The 27,711-nt window shown below is 37.3% G+C and overlaps 1 protein-coding gene across 1 annotated transcript in view; it reads left to right on the top strand.

Moving 5' to 3' along the window:
- The window catches only part of LOC127947042 (OTU domain-containing protein 7A), a 73,764-nt gene that overhangs the window by 39,933 nt on the left and 6,120 nt on the right, over positions 1–27,711 (top strand). Inside the window, exons 3-10 of the mRNA XM_052543942.1 lie at positions 1,642–1,772; positions 11,315–11,497; positions 11,704–11,922; positions 13,020–13,121; positions 13,294–13,421; positions 16,191–16,303; positions 19,896–20,023; positions 20,205–20,354. Coding sequence (XP_052399902.1) covers positions 1,688–1,772; positions 11,315–11,497; positions 11,704–11,922; positions 13,020–13,121; positions 13,294–13,421; positions 16,191–16,303; positions 19,896–20,023; positions 20,205–20,354 — 1,108 coding nt within the window. The 5' untranslated portion in view covers positions 1,642–1,687. The remainder of the gene's footprint in view (positions 1–1,641; positions 1,773–11,314; positions 11,498–11,703; positions 11,923–13,019; positions 13,122–13,293; positions 13,422–16,190; positions 16,304–19,895; positions 20,024–20,204; positions 20,355–27,711) is intronic.

The following is a 27,711-nucleotide window of genomic DNA, read 5'->3' as shown; positions in this document are numbered from 1 at the left end:
GTGTTGGTAACCAAACAGTTGCTGGTAGCCGTTGACTTCCATAGTATGGAAAAAATACTATGGGAGTCAATGGGGTCCGAAAAAACTGTTTGGTTATGAACGTTTTTCACACAAAAAAAATAATAATAATTTCATGTTCAGTAGAAGAATAAAGGTATTTTGAAGAATCTGGGTAAACAAATAGTTGACAGCAGCCATTGACTTCCATGGAGACAGAGAGAAAAAAAAACACTGTGGAAGTCAGCGGGGTCCAGAAGCCAAAATGGTAACTCTATCTCCTTTTTTTGTGTTGAGAAGAAGAAAGAAACAGCATGAAGGTGATAAAATGATGACAGACTTTTTCATTTTTAGGTGAACTGTCCCAAGTACAATATGATAAATCTGATCAATTTATTTTCTCAAATTAAAGCAGATTATGCCAAACAGCTGTGTCCCACAGCAAAGCACTGGCGTTACATTATCTGTTCTCTTTCGGAGTTTGTCAGTATTTTTCTAGCAGTGTAATCATATCCAGGTGTCTCACTGTCGGCTGTTGTGAGATCAGTCTCCACACACTCAAAAAAATAAAAATTAAAATAGTAAGAAAAAATATATTAAGTAAATTAAACAGAGATTATTGCAGTATGTTTTACAAATACATTTTAATTCACTCTAATTTAAAGATTGACCACCACTCCAAATACTTTTGGTCTTTTGTTTGTTTTTTTGATATATACTATAGTTGCTTCCGAGGCGAACAGGGAATGCTCTCAGAACTTTGGCTAATGTTGTGGCACTGTTCTCGCAAAGTTATGAACAAACGTTACGTTAATAGAATGTAAATTCAAAGTTATCAGGAGTTTAATAATGTTCTCAAAATGTTAGCGTGAAACATTAGTATTTGAGACTCGAAGGGTTTTATAAACTGGAAAATAATGTAGTTACTTCTTTACAGTGTACTTGTTTGAGAACATCAAACAAATGGCATTTCCGTAATGTTTACACAATTATAAAATGGAATGTTCATATAACCAAATTATTATTTTTTTTTGAAAGTTTGCAGAACATTTAAAAATCATGTTTTCATATCTTAAAGTGAACGTTCTTAGAAACATATTTTTGTTAAGTAGGTTGCTATTTCGTTGCAACTATTTATGCAATTTACGATCATTTTCTGAGTTTAAATTGTTTCAAAGTAAATCCAACGATATCTCATGACCAATTCGTATGTATTTTACGAGGTGGCTAATTCATACGAATCTGTGCGACCTCGCTCGTACGATTTTATAAGATTTGTCTAAACACCAGTGTCGGTTAGGTTAAGGGGCAGGGTTAGGTGTAGGTCATTCGAACAATTTCATACGAATTGTGCGACTCGTAAAATACGTATTATTTGGCAAAAATCATATGAATTTGTACGAGTGTGGTCATACCAATTAGCCACCTCATAAATTATATACGAATTGCCGTGAGATTGGGTTGGTAAACTCCTCAATCATATCACTCATTCCTCAGGCTGCATTCATCTCTGATTAATCTGAATATGATCAAACTGTAAATAATAGTTAGATGTACTGGGAATGCTGCATTTTGTGCTCAATCTCCTATTTTTGATGTCCTACATTGATTTACATGATAATTCCTGTGTTTTATTCTGTGTAGATGAGAGCGTGAAGCTGCAGGGCAGGCAGCGCAGCCACATGACCCCATGACTCTGGACATGGATGCAGTCCTGTCAGACTTTGTTCGGTCCACAGGGGCAGAACCGGGTCTGGCACGAGACCTGCTGGAAGGTATGAGACCTGATCTGCACTTTTCCCCCCCTCTTTTTTAATAAGGTGCTCTGGAGGTTAATTTTGTTCAGATGTCTGGTTTTGTGTATTGCTGGTTATCATTTCTTGTAGACACCCAATGTTGCATTTAAGGGTGAGGATACTTCATTTAAGGGCCCCTGAAGTATTCGGGTCGGTCTCTATGAACATGATCCACTAATGCCACTCCAAATACTTTTGTTTTGTAACAGTATGTTTATTGTGGCATGTGTTTGAACTATATTTAGTATGCTATGTTATTTTATTAATTATTTGTAGATGTTTCTGCAGTTGTTTAATTGTAATTTGTATATACTGTATATAATCTTGTTTTCCTGAGAATGTAATTCTCAATGTGCCATGTATACACACTATATACGGCTATATTAACGGCAGTAAATGTGTAATAGTATTTCAGCTATATTATATGCAGTGGTTAAAAGAATAGCATTTATTTGAAATAGAAATCATTTGCAACATTATAAATGTCTATAAATGTCATCCTTGATGCATAGAGAAAAAAAATAAAACATTACTGACCCCGAAGTACAAACTTAAAATGATGTATGGATATATACAGTATTTATAATAGTACGGTATATAAACACTTGAAATCTATATAAATTAAAAGAGTAATTTGAGTTTGATTTCATATGATATGACCGCTTCAAAAGTAGTTTTGTTGGTGTTATAGTAAGGTAAACTGCTGAGCTTTTCTAGATTTAAGGTGCTGCTGGGACAGTTGTGTGGGATGTGCATCTCTGCTTTTCTTTGTCTGTGTGTCTAGGCTTGATTTTTGTCCCATGTGTGCTTACATCGGGTTTATGGTTCAGTCAAGTGCAAAATGCACTGTCAAATATACAGTGGCTTTGTGCTTGAGATTTAATTCAAGCTATAGGTCGTTTTCTCTAGTATAAAGAATCGATGTACAGCTATTCATGATGTCCATTGTCCGAGCGCAGTTTGCTTAGACCTGTTTTTTAACTATAGTCCCTTTTGGCTTGTTGAAGGCACTTACGACTCATTCCAGACTCACTTGAAGGTCTTAAGGCTTTTGGATTTTGCTGCGGTAAGGGTTTTTGCTGGTCTACATCCTGCTCTGATTGGCAGCAGGAAGAGCATGGCATGTTGGGCGGTGGGGCGGATTTAGGGCCCATTTGATGGCTTTACGACCAGGCTCCCCCAGAAGGCCTTTGTGCCCATTGAGTGGAACTCATGAAGGAGAAAAGGGCACAAGTGCAGTTTGTCCTGAGGAGACAGGCCAAAGAGAGAGAGAGAGAAAGAGACATATCAACAAACAAAAAGTCAAGGGCGAGGGGACAGAAATATTCCCTCATGAAGAATAGAGCCAGCAGAAGAAAAGAGGTGCACCCTTTTGAGAAAAGATGTACAAAGAAGAATGTGTATGTACAAAGAAAAATTTCATCTCCTCTCATGTTAACCCTAAATTGTATTTTACTATTATTTATAACATTGTTGTACTATGATATTACTTATTTATAAATAAATGATACTATTATTTGTATAGTTGTATCACACACACACACACATATGTGATACAAGTACTTCATATATATTTCCACAGGTTAAGCAGTTTGCTGAGTGTTTTGTCTGATCCAGCATTTATTCTCCATAAATCATGTCGTGCTTTAGAGTGAATGTACTGAACCAGCTATTTTACATGTTTCATAAGCAGCCCTACTATCTCTGTGCTAATGTACTTTACATTGAAACCTTTCTCTGAGGACTCTGCATTAATATACAGTATATCTATTAAATTCTATTAGCAAGCATGTTCCTCAGAAAAAGATTTAGGATCAACACCTCCCTCTCCCAGCCTGTCCTAAAAAACCCACAAGGCTGTTCTCAGATAAGTACTAGCTGCTATTCTCTGAGGGGCTGTTGTAAAAACGCTGAAGCTTGTTATTCAGAATTAGCAATTTGTTAATGCTCTTTAAATGGCCCCACCGCTGACATTTCACTCCAGTGAAAACAACCCTGCCTCTAACAAGCCGTAGTTATGAATGAAAAGGGTATGAAGTGCATTCAGTCCTCCCCCTAGATCCCAAATAAATGGCCCCGCTGCAGTCCAGCACAACATACAGTACTCTGTATCTAAAAAAAAAAAAAAAAAAAAATGTTTATGGTTTATTAGGTCTGGAAATAAACACAGCTATTGCACTCTATAGGTTGTGGGCATTTCCAAATCATTTGTGATCAGATGTTCAAAAGCTATGAACAATTCAATAGTCCAACAGTTAATGTCTTGTGAAGTCCGTAATTCATAATATCCCTTCCTCCAGTGGAAAAGTACGACCTCAATTCAGAGGTTTTCTAGATGTCGTCTTCTCACCAGAATCCACCAACATATTTGTTTAGAGCTAATTTGGACTGTTTTTGCTTGTAAACAGTGCTTGAACTCTGCTAATTTCTCCCCTGATTCGGGCGAGACACCTTTTTCACTGGAGAAAGGGATATTATGTACAAAGAACTCTAGCTGAAATCAATGATTTAAAAAGAAAAGAGAGACAAACTTTCATTTCATTTGAACTGAAGACTGTATTACTGGTCCTCACAGACTCATTTTAGTTCATGTCATATTAAAAATGGTGGCTCTCTGACTGAAGTCTGTAAGATGATACAGTACAGTACATCAGAAGAAATTAAAGGCTGATCTAGCCTCATATTTACCATGGCTGCAGTATTTCTCTGTAGTGTACATAAGATCCTGGTGTTAGATGCCTCATGATGTCTGTGGAGAGTTCTAGGTAAAACTGATTTATGAACTACTGACTGAGAGTAACTAGCATAAAAGCAGTGATGCTAGCTACATTTTTTAAGAAGTTTTTTTTTTTTTTTTAATAACATGGTTTTTCCAGTAATAAGCCAGATTTTTCTCCAAAACAATCAGAAGTGTATTTTCTGTCACATTTATTATGCCCAAGTGAGGGTTTAAAGTTCCAGTTTACAAGCTTACCAAACTTCAAAATAAGAGCATGGCAACCCAAACTGGAAATTCTCTTATCATTTACTCCCTCTCATATTCCAAAAACTAACTATTTTAACTATTTTAAACTAAACATGACAAGGTATTTTTAAGAATGCTGGTAACCAAACAGCTGCGGGAACCCATTGAAATCCACAGTATTTATTCCTTATTATGAAAGTCGATGGATACCAGCAACTTATTGGTTTCCTTTGTGTTCCTACAGGTTTGGAAAAACTTGAGGGTGCGTAAATGATGGCAAAATAAAAAATTTTTTGAGTGAAGCTTCCCTTTAACTACTGTAAAAGTGTACTTATTAATACAGCGGTCTTGGATTTTGTACTGACACCTGTTGGTGTGGATGGTTGACAAAAACATTGCTATGCGGTTGCTACAGTTTTCAAAGAGTTTTTAGCATGCTAGGAGATTCAAAGGTGTGTTGCTTGTCTTATGCTAGAAAACTAGTATAAATTCACAACAAATATCTTACTCTTTCACTTTGACAAGACCAACAGCTGGAGCTCTTTGAGAACTAAGCTTCTCACTGATCGTTTCACCCACCAAACCACACAAAACTGCTCTCAGATCAGATCAAAGATCTGCCACAAGACTCAAATGATCTGCAGCTGTGTGTTTAGGTCTGATTGACTGATAGACGGTGGCAGGGGAAGGATGTGTCCCTGGTTGTCAGTGCCACTCATCATTAACACGCCATCCCACCTTGCTGTTGTCTGTCTCAAGCCCCCATCGGCTCCCTGTGGATCCACCGTCACAGAAGCTGTTGTGGAAAGCCGAGTGGAAAGGGCCTTAGCGTTTCATATCAGGCACAGGCTTTGTGTGGTTTCCCATGTGTTCTGGGAAAAATGAGTCAGCTGACACAGGCAGACATTGTGGTATGAGCCTTGTGCTCTATTCAGTCACTGTTGTGATTGAGAGATGACATGTCATGCTGGTGATTCCTCTTTTATGATTAAAAACCCATTACAAAAAGATAAAACTAAACTCTACTGTTCGATACATTTGTTGTTGAATAATATGTTGTTTCACATACTGTACTAGTGGAATACAATCTGTAGTGTACAGTATTCAGTGTGTGGTCAGCCTAAAGTAAGCTTTTAATTTCAGAAACAAAAATGGCTATTGTCCCTGTGAGATATTTAACATGTTGTCCCTTCACATCTCAGGGCTGATTGAATACAATGTCACTCTTCTCAACGTAAATAAAGCAGAGCAGCTGATTAATGGGAAAAGAAGTTTAATTACTGAAAGAACATCTTGCAGAAGAACCGCGAATGTCTTCGTTCATTAGCAAAGACATAGCAAAGCACCAAATTGGAGTTGTCTAGTTTCATTCTTCGCCTGCTCAATTTGTTATTTTAACAACATGCAAGAAATTTGTTGCAGTGTGCTAACTTTTATCCAAAAAGATGATAAATGAATAAGTATAATATAATATAATATAATATAATATAATATAATATAATATAGTTGTAGTGTAATAGAAGTATATTTCACTTCTAAAAATGTAAAATAAACCAGAATTTATATATATATATATATATATATATATATATATATATATATATATATATATATATATATATTAGGGGTGTAACGGTTCACAAAATTCACGGTTCGGTTCGATACGATACACTGATGTCACGGTTCGGTTCGGTTCGGTTCGATACGTTTTAGATTTTAAACGTACATAGACTTTAACGTTTTACGTTAAACATCTCAACTTTTCAGAATGCCGCAAGCGCACCGCGGGTCATGTGACAAGAACTAACCAATCAGCTTCATCCTTTCCCGTAACAAGGTTGAGAGCTCAGCCAAGATGAAGGAACAGCTGATCGTAGTTGTATATGGATTGCAATTTTGAAATAAATTTAGTAGCAGAGCTACTGCAAGCGATTTTTAGAGCTGCAAATCCATTTATCCTTCGCTGAAATTTCCGCGTCTCATGGAGAGAGCACGTCATTGTTGCTTAGCAAAGACAGACGCCTCATGAGCGCTTCTGCCCGAGCGCTTTGGAAAGGAGGAGAAAGACGCGCTTATCGTTTTCCACGCGTTTTTAGGAGCGATATGTGAACGGCCCCTAAGGCGCTCGCTCACTCAGCACGCGCTGAAGGCTCGTTGCAAAATGTCTAATGCATTTAACAGACCAGAAATATAAGATCCTAAAATAACCAACAGGTCTGGTGTTTGGGTTGGATTCCCTGTAAGCTATAGTGTCTAAATGCTGCAGGGATAGTTTGCTGCGTGCATGTTTCTCCTTTTTTTCGTCTTTTCCCAGATAGTACTGACGCATATATCCCAGATATTCCCGCTGGTGTTTTTTTTTTTTTTTGTATTCCCGCTGGTGTACCCTGTCATGTTGCAGATGCGACATACCGTTGTTTTTTTATCCACCACTCTCTTGCCATCACCATTATAGCTTAAAGGGAATCCAAAGTGCACCCAAACACCAGACCTGTTGGTTATTGGGGGATCTTCTCATTTCTAGTCTGTTAAACGCATTGGCTATTTTGCAACGAGCCTTCAGCGCGTACTGAGTGAGCGAGCGCCTGCTGAGTAGCCTAACATAAACATATAAGTTGGTGTTTTTTTCTTCTTCGGGAGTGTCAGGGGCGTTGCCTGTTACGTTGTTTGGGTTATTGGGCTACCTTGTTGAACGCATATCATTATATTTCTATCTCTCTCTTTTTTTTTTTTTTTTTTCAAATATAATTAATTACTCCAACGAACCGTTCGGTATACATAATGCGTACCGCGTACCGAACCGAAAGCGTCGTACCGAACGGTTCAATACGAATACGCGTATCGTTACACCCCTAATATATATATATATATATATATATATATATATATATATATACTAGAGATAAATTGTACAAATATTTCAAAAAAATAAATGAAGTATACAGTATAAATACCTTTGTATAATATGAATAAAATCTTTGTACAAAGATATATAAATTCAGTATATCGGAATATCTGGAATCAGTTTCGATGTCTTTATGGAATATTGCTGATTTTTTCTTTCTTCAGCTAACCATTTGCCATCAAAACTCCCATGGGTACTTGTTTAATTAAATTAGGTTTTTAAATTAGGTGTCTGGAATTTAAAAACACTGACCTAAGATGAAAAGAATTTCAATTTCAGCAATGATTTAACTTTTTTATATTTATGTGGTCTGAATGTATCCACAATATGTGATAATGTCTGCAAAATCAGAGGAGGGGACATCAACAGGAAACTGCCTTCAGCACATTGATTGAGACCACTGATCTATAATATAGATATTATTATTATTAGATATTATATTATGATGTTATATATATATAGATCAGTGATTGAGACCCATAATGCTTAGCAATCTGTGAAACGCATGTATCAGAGGTGCTGAGCGGTCATTCGATTAAGCTTTAAAATGTCTTTTAAAATTTCTGACTGGTCAAAAGTTGCACAAATCCATAGACTACAATGAGATTTGTATTGATTGATGTGGGTTCTGGTACTACATAGGCTACAGGAAGAATGTAATAACTCCGTCCAGACTGTTAGAAATAAAATGGATGCTAGATTTCAAATGATTACAGAATCATTGTTTGGACTCTCTTTCTGACGGCACCCATTCACTACAGAGGATCCTTTGCTGATCAAGTGATGTAATGCTACATTCCTTAAAATTGGTTCAGATTTATTCTTTAAATGTGATGTATTAAAAAAAAATAATTACATGAAAAATGTATTTTAAAGTTGGGTAACACTATAGAATAGGTAAGACCTATTAGTTGCTTATTAGCATGCGCATTACTAGAATATTAGCCATGTATTATTGCTAATTAAGAACATATTAATGCTTTATTCTACTTGGCCTTATTCTACATCTCTAATATATAACCAATTATATTACCAATACCTGTGCCTTACTAACTATTAATAAGCAGCTAATTAATTTAATTGAGAGAAATGTTGTAGCTATTCTAAAGTGTTACCAAAAATTGCATCTCCAGGCATTAAATTCTAGGTATTAAAATCTAGGGACATGGTACATTATTTAGTATGTTCTAAAATAAATTGTACATTATGTTGATGATTTCAGGTTCTTGTATCCTTGCAGAGACATTTGTCTTCCACGGCATAGGCAACACACACACACACAACTCTCTGTAGATGATTAGACAGACCTGTTTCTTTGATCCCTGCAAGGCCTTTAGGTTACAGAGATAAGACAGTCGCTGGAGGACATAGAAGCAGCTGTGTGTGTGTGTGTACGAGTCTTGAGGTGACTGTCATTTCACATTAGAGGGTTTGGCTTCTCTGTCGTTCCTGTGAATTTTCTCCCATTTTGCTTGGTATGAACTTTCTCTCTCTCTGTAGACAGAATGAACTGAGCCAAAAACAAATCCTCGTTTTTTTAATCAAATTCTCAAAAGAGCACAAGCGCTTTGTCCCTCTTTGCTATCGGGCTCGATGTGAAGTAGGATTCCATTGTTTAGGGTTTGATGTGAACTGTAAGTATTTTGTGGCACTCGTGTTGGCAGGTGGTGTGGTTGGGATTCGATTGAAAAGCCTTATGGGAGTTGGCATGTGCACTCAAATAGTAGCTCGGTGAAATGAAAGAGGATGCCCAGGATATGTTCACTAACAATGACCTCGTATTTAGTGGGCATGGAAACATTGTTTAAACTTAATTTTTGGCCTAAGCAAGATACATATTGTGTATTATTTTATTATAGTCTGATTTTGCATCCTGTTTCCTTGAAAATTGCATAAACTGTCACTCACAGTTTTGAACATAGACTTTATAGATCACGATTCCAAACTTACATTTTTATAATTCATGAATGAAAACATTTTGTAACATGATATTTATGTACCATTTACATGGTAATGCAATGTCTGATTCTAAAATGGGTTTTAAAGGAAGAATTTTGAGATTTGTGATAGAGAAAAAGGTAATGAAGAAGTCTTTTTTTTTAACAAAGGTTAAAAACTCCTGTTATAATGTAGATTTTTGAGGGTGCACTCTTGTCATAAAATAATCTATTACTTTTCCTACATATTTTTTAACAAAAAACATTGGTAAAATATGTATTTGGGAGTCTTAGACCTTTCCAACGATATATAGTTTGTAGGGGTGTAACGGTTCACAAAATTCACGGTTCGGTTCGATACGATACACTGATGTCACGGTTCGGTTCAGTTCGGTACGTTTTAGATACAGCAAAATGTAAAAACATCTCAACTTTTCAGAATGCCGCAAGTGCACCGCGGGTCATGTGACAAGAACCAACCAATCAGCTTCATCCTTTCCCGTAACAACGTTGAAAGCTCAGCCAAGATGAAGGAACAGCTGATCATAGTTGTATATGGATTGCAATTTTGAAATAAATTTAGTAGCAGAGCTACTGCAAGCGATTTTTAGAGCTGCAAATCCATTTATCCTTTGCTGAAATTTCCGCGTCTCATGGAAAGAGCACGTCATTGTTGCTTAGCAAAGACAGACGCCTCATGAGCGCTTCTGCCCGAGCGCTTTGGAAAGGAGGATAAAGCGGTGCGACTAGCGTTTTCCACGCGTTTTTAGGCATGATATGTGAACGGCCCCTAAGGCGCTCGCTCACTCAGCACGCGCTGAAGTCTCGTTGCAAAATGTCTAATGCATTTAACAGACCAGAAATAGAAGATCCTCCAATAACCAACAGGTCTGGTGTTTCGGTGCACTTTGGATTCCCTGTAAGCTTTATTATATTATACCATTATAGCTTAAAGGGAATCCAAAGTGCACCCAAACACCAGACCTGTTGGTTATTGGAGGATCTTCTTTTTCTGGTCTGTTAAACGCATTTGCTATTTTGCAACGAGCCTTCAGCGCGTGCTGAGTGAGCGAGTGAGCGCCTGACTGAGTAGCCTAACATAAACATATAACTATAAGTTGGTGTTTTTTTCTTCTTCGGGAGTGTCAGGGGCGTTGCCTGTTACGTCGTTTGGGTTATTGGGCTACCTTGTTGAATGCATATCATTATATTTCTCTCTCTTTTTTTTATATATAATTAATTAGTCCAACGAACCGTTCAGTATACATAATGCATACCGCGTACCGAACGGTTCAATACGAATATGCGTATCGTTACACCCCTAATAGTTTGTCAAGATCAGATTAGATTTAATTGTAATATAGTGAAGTAAACATAGGCATCCCGTATACGGGACAGGGTGACAGTTAAAGGGTTAAAAAGTTATCAGTGTTAACAAAGAAATAAGGATTGTATATTTGGTGCACATCATTGTTTTGAGAGCATGTGTGTGAATACCTTATCATTTTTAACAAACTATGATCCTGAGGGGGGTGATAGAGTTTGTAGCATGTTCTGTTGTAAAGTTACATAGTTACAGACATGCCAACAGTTTAATTCACTTTAACTTTTCCAGCAAGATTGTTTTCTCTCCGCCTCTGCCATGACAGTTGACGCTAAAGCATTAGCATTACCTCACCAAGTATCTTGAATTGTGTTGTTTTTGGTGGACCAGGCAAAAACTGGGACCTGAGCGCCGCTCTCAATGACTATGAGCAGCTCCGACAGGTTCACACTGCCAACCTGCCCCACGTCTTCAACGAGGGCCGTTACTACAAGCAGCCGGAGCGTAGCAGCACCCCGCAGCACATCAGCAAGCATGAGCAATGCCCCCAGAAACAAGAGGACAACACTCAGGGTGAGCGAAGCTCTCTAACAACTCCTCCTGTCGAGATTTATTGTTGTGTTTTCACAATATTTTCTCGTAATTCATGTCCTATATTTTCTTGTTTTTCTATTTTCTGCAGTAGTGATTAACAAATAATTAACAAGACCTGGAACATTTATTAAGAAAGGAAAAATGGTTGAAATGGTTTCTTTCTTCTCTCTCTCTCTCTCTTCCAGAGAAGCGTCTGTCCCGGGGCATTTCCCATGCCAGCTCTGCCATCATGTCTCTGGCGCGGCTGCAGGTGACAGGGGATTGTGCCAGGGAGCAGTTCCCCCTGGAGATGCCCATCTACACGTTCCAGCTGCCCGACCTGAGCGTGTACAGCGAGGACTTCCGCAGCTTCATTGAGCGTGACCTCATTGAGCAATCCACCATGGTGGCCCTGGAGCAGGCCGGTGAGCGCCAAACGCTGCTCTCAGATCAATGGTGGAGTGGATCCGAGGCCTAGCCCTTCACTGCAGTGATGGCAAACACAGATTTATGATCAGTACTAATGTCAGCTTAGATTGCATAAAACTCGATTGCTAGAGTCAACACAATACAGCAGTAACAGAATTAAACTAATCCCTCATCTGGAATCAACAGCAAAGCCAAGCGAACCGAAAACAGATCTATCTGTTCATTCAGTTATGCTCCATCATTGCTCATTAATATTTAGTCAAATATTTATTATAATAAAGTAATAATAAAATATTTTTTGTCCTCCAAATTTAAGTCGTGGAGTACAATCAAAAGATAAATAAATGAAAACAGTAAATATCCATGTAGCCCCATTCACAAAGGCTGTCATAGGTTAGAAAAGGTTCGTTATGGTTAGGTTAGTTTGCTGAAAGTGATATAAAATCATGAAACCAACATGAATTCAAAGCTTCTAAGAAATTGGCACATGTGTTTAAGCTACATTTATACTAGATTGATAATTATCAAAAGATCAAGTATTGCAAGGACACATTTCCAGTCTGTGCAATCTAAATACTTTAGCGAAATGCTAGCAGGTTGGACATGGCCTCAGGGATTTGGAAATGCTTTTGGATTGTGGGAGGAAGACCCTATCCCAAGAGAGGGCAGAGGGGCTGAGGGTTGAGGCTCTGATGTTCACCCGGGATGAGCTTCGCCAGCTCCAGAGAAAAGAGTGGGCGAATGGTCAATGCCCAGTTCAAACCGCCTCAGGGCTGAGAGCTGCAGAGGACTGCTTATTCTTCCAGTGCATGCTAGGAAAAAAGCTATGCTTAGTGAGCTATGCATCATAACTAAGCTAAACAAATACGTATTTTGGATTCAGGTCCCAAAATGAACAGAATAATCACAATTGACCAATGCTAGGACAATCACAAACCATCAAACAGTGTCTGAGACGATCAAATAAAGATAATTGACAGTATGACTAGTAACCATTTTAAGGTTTAAGATTGATTTTAGTTTTCAAGAGTGCGATGGGATGTTGGATGGAGTTAATTAGTCCATGAGTAATGTCAGTGTGTTTAAACTGTAGGTCGATTAAACTGGTGGTCCACCATGTGCACCAGCTGTAAGAAGCTACTACCGTTAGCAACAACAGGAGACGGCAACTGTCTTCTGCATGCAGCTTCTTTAGGTGAGACTTTCAGAATTCACTTTCATGTATTACACAAACACCTGCAATATCTGGACAAGGGAGAAGCATTCATTCTCAGGTTTCATGTGATGTTCCTTTAAATAGAATCACTTCACTGTTGTATGTTTCTCTCTAATATGGTGTCATGTGTCTGGCTATCCGTGTTTTCCAGGAATGTGGGGCTTCCATGACCGGGATCTGGTGCTGAGGAAGAGTTTATATGCCATGATGAAGAGCGGAGCGGAGAGAGAAGCTCTGAAGAGGAGGTGGAGGTGGCAACAGACTCAACAGAACAAAGAGGTTGGCAGCTAACACGCAAATCATACTCAGTTTTGGTGTGAATGTTTACTGAATGTAGCCAAATGCTTCACCATTCAATGTGTACTCCATTTGATAGAGTGCAATGACATCCATGTGCATTAAAATGTTCGATCTTGGTCCACTGTTTGAGCTATTTCTCTCCAGAAGTTATGAGCAAAAAAAAAAAATTTTGTACTGTATTGAACTGGAATGCACATAACATTGGCGTCTATTGTTGTTGCGTCTCAAGTAGTTTGTTGTTGCTTTGTCTCATTCGTTATATTTTTTTTGTAAAACAACAACCCAGTGTCGCCACCTTGTGGACAAACTACGGTAATGGTGCGGGGAAAAAAATCAAGTTGCATGTGCGAGAAAAATCTGGGTTGCCATGTACAGTACGCATAAACTATGCTGATGATTACATTTATATCACACACACTTTACATATAACCTAATATACACTTTGGGCTTAAAAATAGTAAAAATCCATGTCGCTTACTAATCATTATTTACTCTTACTATTATAATTTTCTTCTGTTCTAAATCGCTTACATTTCTATTATGATCAGAAGATGAAAGTTTAATCAACTTCCCTTATATATATATATATATATATATTTATTTTTACATTTTGTATCTACCCTACTAAGTTTTACCATCTGTTTTTTAGCATGTTAGTACAGAGCCTCGCACATGACATGCAGGAAAAAAAATTGTAGGCAAAATCGTGTGCACGATTTACTACTTCGTTCCCTCGATTTATAAATTGTGCGCACAATTTACTACTTCGTTCTCTCAATTTGCTAAGTCATGCACACGATTTATAAATCAAGAAAATTAATTAGTAAATTGTGCACACAATTTAGCAAATCGACGGAACGATATAGCAGATCGAGTGAACAAATTAGTAAATCGTGCGCACAATTTATTTTTTCTTGCATGTCATGTGCGGGGGTCAGTATTTTAGCATCTGTTACACAACTACTCAAACATGACCAAAAATACTGTTATGATATATTTAAACTTCAAAACATAAACTTACCACTAAGTAGTTTTTTTTCCATAGTTAAACTGCCTATTTCCTCACTGTACTAAATAGCAGCAATGCATGTTATGCTAATACTGTATTTATTGGTTCACGTTTATGTATGTTTAGTCCATGTTTTGTTTTCTTAGCTGCCCACTTAAACGCAATTAATAAGGTTTGAGCTACTTTTTATTTTATTATTGTTGTTGTTTTTCAATTTTGTAACTTGCCTGCTAACTTTTTGCTACCATGTTAGCATCTTTTACACAGGTTCTCAAACATGCTGTTTTGATTTATTAAATATGTAAATAAATCGCAAACTGTCCTTATAAACCATGCAAAAATGTATTGCTACTGTACATTTGCCTGTGTAAACATGTAGGCACATGTTTAAAAAGGCATATTTCTTTTAAGTCCTCCATTTCTTTCTTTAGGTGCCTTACTTAGATATTACAAGCACAATACATGCACTTCTTAAACATTAACCTGTGGTTCATTATGGCTCTCCCCATAAACACCTCTGCAGATTACTGTAGCTTGTGTATTTCCTCCACAGCTTTTAGCGTAAGAGCTTTTTTCTGTAACAGCATACTGGAGGACAGGAAATCAGCATTGTGATCGATAGCAAATCCTTGAATTCTTTATTAGCTGCACTGTATTCATTGTCCTGAAGGCCTGAAGCTCTTGAATCAGCTTCTGCTGAACAAAGTATCAATGTTTAAAGTCGTATAAACCAAGTGGGTGTGGATGTGGTGGAAATGTTTGTGTGAGAGGTGGAGGAGAGTGAGCGAGTGGGTATGTTTCCTAAAGAACTTGTGCATATTGATATAAAACCGTCTATACAACTGAAAAAAGAGCTTGTGTAGGGGAAAAAATGTAAATTTGTTCAATACGTTAAGAGGTTTTCGCTTATGTTTATGTAACCTCCTGCTTTTCTATTTACTAACAAAATGTTTTAATTTGCTGTAAGTGTGTCAGCGCCGTCAAATACAAAAATTAAGTATACTAGCAGATAATGGAAAATTTACCAATGAGACTATAGACGGTTATTAAACTGTTTTTTTTTTTTTTTTGCTCAGTCACCACTGACAGAAAATATTAGCAGATGACCGATAACTGTATTTGATTTAATCACACATTTATTGTATGAAGTAGCCATTTAGTATTTTTGTCTAGTGTTACTAATAGAAACTATGTAAAATAGGATATTAAATTTAAAAATCACATCTAAAATTCCCAATATGTTTTAAAAATATTTTCAAAATAGTTTCCATAATATAAATTACTAAATAAATATGAATTATATATTAAAATAAAACAATACTTATATGTACACAATTTAATTAAGATTATAAAATTATAAAATTGTAAATAAATTGCCTATTTTTAAAAAGAACGTTTAATACATAGCAGTAATCTGTCTTTCTATCTAAGACACAGTATAAATACAAATATCTCTATATAATATGCATACAAAAATATTAAAAGTGTATTAATTATATTTGTATTCAATTATTATTATTATTATTTGTTATTGTTATTGTTCATTTTTTGTTATTTCTTGAGCTTAATGGGTTTTCAATAAACAAGAAGTATTAATTTATAATAAGAGTTCTGACGGTTCTAGATGGGTGTGATGGATATAAAATAGGACATCTGTGGTGTAATATCAAGTGAAAATGTTGCAAGTAATGTTGTGGGAAACGCTGTAAATCAGCGATATTTTCTCTCTCTCTCTTTAGTCGGGGCTGGTGTACACTGAGGAGGAATGGGAGAGAGAGTGGAACGAATTGCTGAAGCTGGCCTCCAGTGAGCCACGCACACACTTTAGCAAGAACGGCAACTCCAGTGGAGGGTAATGCACACCCACACACACACACACACTCACAAACAAACAGTTACATCTTGTTATGTCACATCTTTCCATTCCCACCTACAAACACTTCAACCTATGCAAATTGTGTAAGCATGTATACATCGAATGCTATGCTACAGAATAATAAAAAACTCTTCATATCAGCTTCCTACGCACGTTAACCCATCATAACACACGCATATACACGTTACTATGTATATAAATTTTGCAAGGCAGTATGTCACAGGTGATGTGAAATAATTTCAACTTCCAAATTCAAGGTAAAAAAAAAAGAAAAGAAAAAAATGCAATCAGATTAATAGCAAACTATGGGATGTCCCAGCTGTTCCCAGCAAAGACCCACTCACACTGCATTCAGACTGCCATTAGAGTCTACTAGAGATCAACTCCATCCAGTATCCTCACTTAGCACATGATCTTTAGATGGACACTATGCCATTAACCAACACACAAAGAACCCATCAAGAACCATTTTTAATACGCAGGACTGGTGTAATGCATGGAGAAGAATGCAGTGAAGTTGAGCTCATTTTATAGTTGAAAAATCGCTTGGGGTTCATTTAAAAGTGTGACACTGCCACCTAGTGTTACTTTATATTCAGAATAGCAAACTGCCACACTGCTACTCTTTCTGCAGTGTACTGTGTACTACGTGTACTGTGCACAGTATGCACAATTTCTGAATTCTGTGTCCAAATGAGTGGCCAAATTGTGTTTTATGAAGCAACTGTGTGAAACACTGTATGCAATGTGCTTGACATGACCTCCCATTTCCAGTGGGAGAAATAAACTAAAAGTAATATGCTGATGTTTTATATATATATATATATATATATATATATATATATATATATATATATATATATATATATATATATATATATATATATATATATATATATATATATGATTATTATTATTATTATCATCATTTCTTTCCAAACCTGTGTGACTTTAAAGAACGCAAACAAACAAATATATTTAGAAAAATGTTTTTTGCCAGTACAATGAAAATCTGTGTCCATCACAATTCTACTTTAATATTATCTATATACTATTATAGTTTATATATATGTAACACCGATTACAATTCATGTTAAAAAAATATTATATGCTGTAGTGATTTTTATTAGTTTTTGTTTTGTATTTTTATTTGAGTTTTAGTTTTTAGTTTTTAGTTTTTTAAGTACTTCAGCCTATTCCAGGCAACATTTCTATTATTATTATTATTATTATTTATTTTTTAATCCAACATTAGCTTTACTTCAATTAACAAACATATTTTGTTTTAGTCAATGATAGCAGCATTGTCCTAATGTATTTGCATCTCAACACTCTTCAGAATATCTTCCTTTGTGTTCAGCAGAAGAAAGAAACTCATAGAGGTTTTGAACAACTTGAGAGTGAGGAAAAGTTTGGAACTATCCATTTCTTTTCCAAAATGATAACAACAAAGTAGCATGCTAATGTTTGAAGAATTTATCCTTCTTGTTATTGTATAATGTTTTTATTTCTAAAGTAATATCCAGTATATACTGTGTAATGTAGTGTAGAAATATTATGCTAGTTCCATTCTAAACAGCACTAATTCTGTAAGATTTGTAGTGAATTTAGAGAATACAATTCACATTTTGTTTAAGTTTTTTTGTCCTGTATTTCTATAACCATTGAACTAGAAACACTCACCTTAAATATGAAATGTGTATTTTTTCACTGTTAAAATTTTTTTTCTTTCTCAACTTCACATGCAGAGACACATACCGTATTTTTCGGACTATAAGTCGCACCTGAGTATAAGTCGCATCAGTCCAAAGATACGTCATGATGAAGAAAAAAACATATATATAAGTCGCATTTATTTAGAACCAAGAACCAAGAGAAAACATTACAGTCTACAGCCGCGAGAGGGCGCTCTATGTTTTCAGTGTAGACTACAGGAGTACTGAGCAGTATAGAGCGCCCTCCCGCGGCTGGACACAGCAATGTTTTCTATTGGTTCATATCTCTTGGTTCATTTCTCTCGGTTCATGCCAAATTAATTTTGATAAATAAGTTGCACCTGACTATAAGTCGCAGGACCAGCCAAACTATGAAAAAAAGTGCGACTTATAGTCCAGAAAATACGGTATATAAATCACTTGTAGGCTGATTCCTCTCAAAGGGAAATGTTTTCAAAACATTTCTTTGTTGTTTGAGTATTCCGACCAGCCCAGCATAGCAACACTGGCTCAGCCAATAGCAATCATTTGGAGTGTTTGCTCGACCAATGGCAGACAACACAAGCGTTCGGGGTAACCTGTTTGAAAACAGTCCATATTTTTGCAGTTCCATTTGGTGATGCTGGTGCTGCAGAAGTTATTTCACCTTTAAATGAGCGTGTATCAGTTTATCTCAGGTCATAGATCAGCGTAGTGGAAACTCTGCGCTGGCAGACAGCAGTTTGGTTTGGTTTCTCCTCTCACTAGTGTCAACTGAAGCACTGCGGTTGAAAGAGTTTCGACCAAATCTTGCTTCAGGAGGAAACTTACCCCTTACCTTTAATCTGCCTTCTGAAGTCACACTGACTGGAAGTGAAAGCATCAACCGCCAGGTCTCAGGTCATGCCTCAGACAGAGTCTTCTGGAAAATATAGCTTCCTGTTTTTCTCAGAGCGATCACTGTTTTGTGTGCTCTCACAATAATGAGCTATATATGAACTGGCTCCTTTTTGACTTGTGTAAAAGAACCGAAAGATTGAACTGTCAGTTTATTCAGGTAATAAATGTAATATGCAATGTTTAGTAAGTCTGATGCAGTATTTTAAAGTCTAGTACAGTTTCAAAAGACAGTGTAACTTAAGGGATGCATTAATAAATAACCCTTCTTGATGATAAATAATCCAGTTAGTGATGGTACTGTGCATGAAGGATATTAGTTGGCGAGGTTTGCCTGTTAAAAGCTTTGGAAAGCACAATGGGAAAAGAAAGGTTTTTATTATGTCGGACTCTCACAATATGACAAGAATGTTTAGAACAGATGCTTTCTTTTTAACTTATATCAATACTTTATTTGATATATTTTAATTTGATACTTTTAAAATGTTTTCGTGACATAATTAGGTGCAATATTTTATATTGTTTTATATATATATATGTGTGTGTGTGCGTGTGTGTGTGTGTGTGTGTGTGTGTGTGTGTGTGACTTTGTTGGTTGTTTTCTGAAAGCAGCATAGCTGTTTCGTGTGTGTGTGGTTTGGAGGTTAGTACTGATAAGTGCTCAAATATTTTTTTTATTTCTCTTTCAAACTCTTGTGTAGTTTGTAGTCGATTCTGAATGCAGGCGAAGTTCATTATAAAGGATTTAGAAAATATGATTATCCAAATTTTTGCCTTCGGTATCTAATGTAGTTGTATGTAGTCTGCTAGGTGAAGTCTAAAGCTTACTTATATTCATTGTGAACCATTAGAGGTAAAATTATGGTGAATTGGAAGCTGCTGTACCTTGGTTTAATTTTTTTTACTTGTACCAATAAACAAAGAATTCTATTGTTTTTTGTCAAATATGTCACTGCATGTGTATGTGTCTCCTGTAGTGTGGATAACTCAGAAGACCCGGTTTACGAGAGCTTGGAGGAGTTCCATGTGTTTGTACTGGCCCATGTTCTGAGAAGACCTATCGTGGTGATCGCTGACACCATGCTCAGAGACTCTGGAGGCGAAGGTAAGACTCCCAATCCAACAGCTCTCTTCAACCACATTAGCTTTTCCAGCTAGAATATGTGTAGGTTTTTATCCATACCACTAGGGGGCCTTATAGTGTTTTCTATTTAAAATAGATAAAGTGAAGTGTCGTACAGACAAATTAACCTTTTTTTGTTGTTGTTGTTGTGCTTACCTTGCAGCTTTTGCACCCATTCCCTTTGGAGGGCTGTACCTGCCGTTGGAGGTGCCTCCCAACCGCTGTCACTGTTCCCCGCTGGTCCTGGCCTACGACCAGGCCCACTTCTCCGCCCTGGTGTCCATGGAGCAGAGAGACCAGCAGAGAGAGCAAGGTAGACAATCACAGCAGACTGAATCAAACAATGACATAATGAGATGATACAGCCAGGGTCTAACTGATATAAAATCCAATCTAGTCTCGAATGGTTTTACAGCTAATTCCAATAGGATGCTTTAGGGCTGGAATACTAAGTAGATGTTGTTTTACAGTCAATCATTTAGTGAACATAACTAATTTAAAATTTGTTGTAGATATTGTTGAGAAGTAAATACAAGCCACTTAGTCAAGTCTGAGGCAATAAAATGGACACATCTGGAGAAACTGTATCAGTATTGATAATGGATATTTAATTGTGCATGCTTATTTTCACATATTTGTACATTTTGATTACCTTTAATACTCATGAATAATAACACTGTTAAATGTAAACCTTAGAAACTTTAAAAAAAAGAATAGCCATTTTTATAATGTACATTATAATGTTTTGATGTGAATGCATCTGTAGCATTTAATATATTTGATTAGATTAAAGTGTAATTTTGTTACATTTAATAATAAATGTCTTTGTTAAAAAACTGTAATGTTGAAATTCCCACATAGTATTACTTCAGGTTCATTCGTCACTCTTAAAATCCATAAAAGCTGAAAATTTGCATAATACGCACATTTTGTATACTGTAGAATTAGTATGAAAATCATATTGGTATGCAGTTGTGAATGTAAGCTAAGTGTATAACCCTGAAGTGTAATTATTTTGTTTGCGGATTCAATCATTCCATTAAAATTAGCTAGAAATTTAAGGCAAAGAATGGACTTGAAAACATTTCGTGCTAAATGAATAATGCAGACCTGCATCTGATCTAATTACCTTTGATCAATTATTAAAAGCACACTTCGTAGACTCCAGTCGATCAGAGATTGAGACAGGAAGAAAAAAATAAGCAATTATGCTGTTTAATATACTGTTTCAGACTCTCCCAGGGAGCCTGGCTCCCAGTTAAGGACATTACTAGCTGTCTGTCTGAATTAGTCCATTATGGTCTCTCTTGTGAATCCGTACAGTATAGTGTTATGTGCACTATAATGTGCTTATCCCTCTTAGAAGTCTTTAGTGGTGCCAGTTTGAGCGTAAAACAACACACAACATGCTGATGTTGTCTAGGGCTGAATGGGAATGCAGGCAGAGATCCATGCATGTGTGTTTCTCTCTCTTTCTCTCTCCAAGCCCCGGTTCACTGACTCACTGAAGCTGTTAGTACAGTACAAGCTGTTCTTTTCACACACACACACACACACACACACACACACACACACACACACACACACGCGCGCGCGCACACACACACACACACACACACACACACACTTCAATTGTCTCACAGTCAGGCCATTTGCCAGGAACAAACACACACCAACTGCCAAGGATGGGCAAAACCTTGTCTGTGGCTTTAGACACCACAAAAAATCAAATGAATATTGCAGGGGACCCTGGGGCTAGTTGTCATATTGAGTAATTTTATATATATATATATATATATATATTTATTTTTTTTATTTTGGCAGGTTCCATTATTACAACTTGCCCCATATATTGTGAAAACATGCTCTGTAATAACGGTGGAAAATGTAATGTTTTTTTTTTTTTTTTTTTTATTCATTTGAAAAAAGGGAACAAGTTTGACAACTAGCCTCAGTTGCATGGTAGTTTGACAATAAATAACCCCCTAAAGAACTTAATCGACCTGCCATATTTTGTACTATAAAATAAATATAGACTGCATTGTCTGTAGTTTATGTAAATAACATGTCTGGGTGACATAGAGAACCATTGGTTGATGTTTATCCCACTAGATGGCGCGCTGTCCCTCTGTTAGCCACAGGTTCCTCCTCGCATACCCTCACGTACCCATTGACCCCAAAAGCATGTGGTCGGTTTAAAGCAGTGGGTTGTTGACAGATTAGAGGCCTTGACTGTAGTCATATTTCTCCAGGATATGAATGATTGGCTACTCGGAAAATAAAAGAAAAACACCTTGCACACTCCCGTCTGGAATACCTCCACCCTTTTGTGAAGTGTGTAATTTATCTATACAGGAAACTGGGCGATTACAATCTTTTTTTTTGAAGTGTGTCATTTATATATAATACAGTATAAAAGTGACATTACATTTAGTACATTTTAAACTAAAGACACCAACCGGCGACCTGAGCTACTTTGTCTGATAAAGTTTTGACAGGTTAGAAACTTTCCTTTAGAATGACCTAATGGCAAATTAATTTATAAAAGTAATTGCAGTTTTGTATGGTAAAATTAAACTATCATTGAAGTCTAACAAGTATGAAAATCACACACAAGTTGTATAGGTCCATTTTTTTATTAAGTCAAGACCCAAAATTTAAATCTTCCAAAAGTACCTATATTTCTGTTTCAATGCTCATGCTACACTGAGATGAAGGAGCGCTTGCCTTAGTTTCTTCAGAGCCAGATGAGGTCATTTGTAGCTGCGTGTCTGGAGACGGTTAGCGCCATGAGGCCTCAAATACACATGTGCCACTCCTTTACACAAATGCACACACTCACACAACAGGGCATCTCCGTCTGAATCATTTCCCCTGATTCTATACTTACCCCCTCTCTCTCGCTCTCACTTTCTCTCCCTCTCTATTCCTAAAGAACCGCTTGGCCTCTGCCATTTAGTGCAGATCAGTCCAAGCCACCCACTACATGTGGTTTAGGCCCTAATCTGCTCCTCCTAAACCCTTAGCTCCCTTCTTCCACTTCCCGACGGAGAGTCTGTCTCTGTGTGGCTGTCTTGGTGGGTGATACCCCTCCTCCCCGGATCTTCCGCTGGGGTCTGCCAGGGAGTGCCCGTCTGCCCAGTGTGTGTTCAGGTGTCAGCGGTTTCCCGAGAACACTGAGACTCTTGTGTGTGTGTTTGAGAGAGAGAGAGTCGTGTCAAAAGACCTGTGAAATGTTTCTCTTGTGGCTTTCGTTGTATGCTAGCTTTGAAGCAAACATCTATATATTAGTGTATTTAGGAAAGTTATTAAAATAAGTTGTTTTTAGCATATATGCACATTCTCTTTTGTCTCCAAAAATATTGGTGACTCATATTGCACTTGTGGGCGGGTCTCTTTTTTCTTTTTCTTTTTTTTTTTTCTTTTTTCTCGTCCTTTAGAATGAAAATGCCCCACCCCTTAATACCACATTCTTCTGACTAGCAATAAATATTTTATAAATAAATAGCATCAGTAACAGCTTTGACATGAATTCAAACTTTTTAAAAATAAAAATAAAAGGGACAAGCCTTTCAGTATGTCTAGCTCAGACTTCCTGTTAAAATAGGAAATGTGCCAACACAGGAGAAAATTCATGGTATCTTTACATGAGTTTACATTACGTTGGGCTCTCATTATTCTTGTCATTCTTAAAAAAAGAATGAATCTTCAGACTTTTATTCACGCTTGCACACACATTTAGTATTATATAATTGTAGGGACTTCACATTGATTTTATGCTAATTGCAGTTGCTACACTGTGACTCTACAGCTTACAGGAACATTTTTGCCTTTTTTGTAAATAAAATGTCATTTAGCCCCTTTCATGAAATCATCAGTTGGTCACTATACAGATAGCAAAACCTTTCCCTGTTTTTTAAGATTAGCTAAAAGTATTTGTGAAGGAGAACAAAATGTGGTCAAATATCTTTCATCAACATTTCTCTTTTTCCACTTGTAATCTTTCTTTAACCACAGGGTAATTGTAATATGTCACTGATTTTAAACTCTTTTGGTGATTTAAGGCCCTTTTGAAGTTTTTTTCCACAAGATTTTCCTGCACATTGCAGACATACTGAATGGTTTCCCTGTGACGTGCCATGCTAGTATTGCTTTAATGCACCTTCATTTTTCTGTGGTTCACTTATTATGACAGCAGTCAACCAATAGGAAACGTGTGTTGCTATTTTAAGACACGCCTGCCCAGCTTTACGAATACTTCTGTTTTCTTTGGCATTCAGCAGCCAGCTTTTACATTTTCATTTTGAAAGCATGAAAAACCTTCTTGCGCCATGACCAACTCTCACGCCAAGCTTGGGTTAAAAACATCCAGATTCTTCGCATCGTAATCAGCCGTTAGCATCAGGAGGCCTACGGATCTTTCCGTATACAGTTTGCATGTTTTATGTGGCTCTGGAAAATGTGTAGGCAATCACATTCCCACGCATGTTATGGAGATCCACGACGAAGCTTTGTTTATCTGCGTGATTATTGTTCACAGTAGCTGTAAAAAACACAACTGGGAATGATAACTCCTGAATTCACACCTCATCAAGCACAAGTACGGTTTGCGTGACTAAAGCGGACTAATTGTTTTCCTCAGTGGGCGCAACTGCAGTGATTGATATCACCCACCAGAGGGGGGAGAGTCAAGAAAACCACAACGATCCCAGGAAATAATGCCTTGGGAGTCACTCTCAAAAGGATTATATCACACATCCCTCACATGACAGTTATTCCCGCTCATTGGCTAACTTTCCTGAGGCGGTGCCATGCCGTGCAGACAGACCCACTCGGCATACATCAACCTCCCCCTCATGCCAATGGAATAAGCTCTGCATGTAATGCTCTTGTAATGTAGCATGTCAGACTCCATGAGCAATGTTGTCTGTCAACAACTTCTGTTTGAATTATCACCGCAGCACTCAGCGAAAGACCTTATTTACAGTCTCGTTATTTCCTGATTACTCCTCCATTATCACTTGCATGTTTATCCAGTCAAAGTATTTCGGATAAAACAACAGACAGACAATGCAGGGGTACCAAATACCAACAAATACTCTAGGAATCGACACCCCTTGTTCCTTGAGAGAGGGGCCTCGACTTCACGGTTTTGAACATATGTGGTTGAGGCAGGTCAGTCAAGGACAGATCTGCACAACTGCCAGAAGGGATACAAAATACGTTATGCTTTAGACCCTCGGGGTAGAACTGGCAGTGGTGGTGTTTGGACCTGGAACTGGCCCAAATAGTAACAACAGTGCTAGCTGAAGCATGTGAGTGTGTATGCTGGGCCAAAGAAGGGAGGACAGCTGCATGTAGGAGTCGGGACATAACCCCACATAGCTCCGGCGTTCACCGTCTGACCCCGCTCTGGTGGGAAACTGTATCTGTGTGTGATGGTGAACACAATGGGGTACTTGTTGGTTAAGTTTATGTATGAGTGCATGCCCACGTGTACAATTTTGTGTGTTATTCTGAACAGTACAGTATGTGCTCTGCTTTGGGAATTCCACCTTCATTTCTTTCAGTTTGGACTTTGGATGCTCTTTCTTGTCCTGGTGTGACTCCCCAAGAATTTGACCCACAAAATGCTGGAAAAAAAACCCTCATAGCTTCAATTGTGCCAGCAGTTTATGTTTCAGTAACAGTGAAAAGAACGTCATGATTGGAGTGAATGATTCTGGCAGCTTAGATGTTTTCTTGGATCAACTTTTGTTGGTCTTGGAACAAAATTCCCATTAAAGAAAAATAGTGTATTTGAGATTTGAGATTGCAAAGCAATGATATATTTTTTTTGGTTAGAGTTATATTGGCTTTATTTTTATTTGCCAAATTCCTATTGTAGAACTACACTACCCATAATCCTGAGGACAGACTATATGCCATATATTCATATATGTTCATATATGCCTAAAGCAATTGTACTAAGGAAGAAAACGTGCCAGGTTCCAAAACAAATATGGCAAATGAGCCAGGTGTGTAAACAGCATTAGTACCAAGCCTAAAATTGTCTGATCTAAGCATCTGTTTGCTTCATTCTGATTTGAAAGCAGTTACAACCTTGTTTGCAGTAAATGCATTCTGCCTTTGAAGGTTACATCGAAATCTTTCATTTGTCCTTTTTGTACCTCACCATTTTCAATTTGTTTCTTCAAATCAAAGTTTGAATTGTGATGATTCATCCTTGTGCTGGTTGATTCGACTCCCAGAGCTCTATTGGAGAAATTGGGTCTCATTCACTAATTTTTGCGTACAATTTTCTTATTTATACGCACATTTGAACTTCTCACGAGAACTTTCCGCCTAATTCACAACACGTGCGTACGCACATGAGCTTGTTCTTAAACTCGTTCTTCTGTTAGTGAATTTGGAGTCTTCTAAATGAGCGCCCGCGTGCACGAGTCAGTAATTAGCATAATTCACGCCCAAACCAGCTCCATATAAGGGCTTTCCACAATGAGGCACTTGTACAGAGAAAGACAATAATGGCACCGAAACAAAAGACAAAGAAAAATAACTTTAACGATAATGAACGTGAGGTTTTGCTGTCGGAGGTGGAAGCCAGGAAAAATTATTTGTTATTTAAAAGTGTATCCACTGGCATAATGGACACAGGTAAAAAAGAAGCATGGGTTATTACACAGGTTTGGAGATAAGGTGGTATAGGGCGAGAGCGGTTAGTGATGTTGCTCAGGTGTGGTTCCAGTGAGTTGCATAAATCAATGAGGACTTCTCTGGGCAACCTAAAGCTACCGAACAGCCATTCGTCACTCTCAGCGAACATATCTGTGCGCTCTCTAAAGACGCGCTCTCCTTAGAGCACGCGCTGCGATGTCTTCAAGCAGTACCAAGTGTGCCATGCCTCTAAACACAAGATGAGACACATTAATCACCGTTTATATAAGGATAGATCAGGTGATTATTGTTTGGACCTCTAATATTATATATATATATTGGAAGTCCAATTGGAACTGTAACTATAATTTATTAATAACATCTAATTATATAGGGTTCTTAACACATGCTTATAAGGCCCTCGTTTGTACATGATTATTGCGTACGTGTGGTATAAGTTGTTCTTGAATCTTTTCGTACATTTAGAATATATTTTAGTATGAAAGTTTTTGATGAATCATGAATTCGTGAAAACGTCCGTACACACATTTCACGCAAAAATCTGTGCCTACGCATATTTAGTGAATTAGACCCATTGTTCGTAGTTGTCGACTATTGTCATCCTCCCCAAATCCTTGCAGAAATGTTCTGTGCTGGTACCATGATACAATACAGATTGTAATTCCATGGCTGTAAGTGGTTGTTCCATTGTTGATGATAATTCCTTTGTTTTTGTTTTTTTGTTGTTTTTTTTACTTTCACAAACTGAATGAAAGGTACGTATTTAAGACTAAATGTGCTTGAAGTTAATTAAAGTTGGAAAATCTTAGAGCGTGGACTGGATTGTATGAATGTTCAGTAGAGCAGCTGGACATTTTTGACGCTTCTTGTTGCCAGAATTGTGAATTAAAAGACACGGGTGGGATGCGAAGTCATGTGTTGATTGAAAATTCAACAGGGAGGAAGTATGCTTCAAGAATGCTCATGCCTTACTGTGGAAAATGGCTAAATGG

Source organism: Carassius gibelio, chromosome A25 (genome assembly GCF_023724105.1).
Source record: "Carassius gibelio isolate Cgi1373 ecotype wild population from Czech Republic chromosome A25, carGib1.2-hapl.c, whole genome shotgun sequence".
Lineage (NCBI taxonomy): Eukaryota > Metazoa > Chordata > Actinopteri > Cypriniformes > Cyprinidae > Carassius > Carassius gibelio.
The sequence above is the reverse complement of the archived record's forward strand: the minus strand, read 5'-3'. Positions and strand labels throughout refer to the sequence as shown.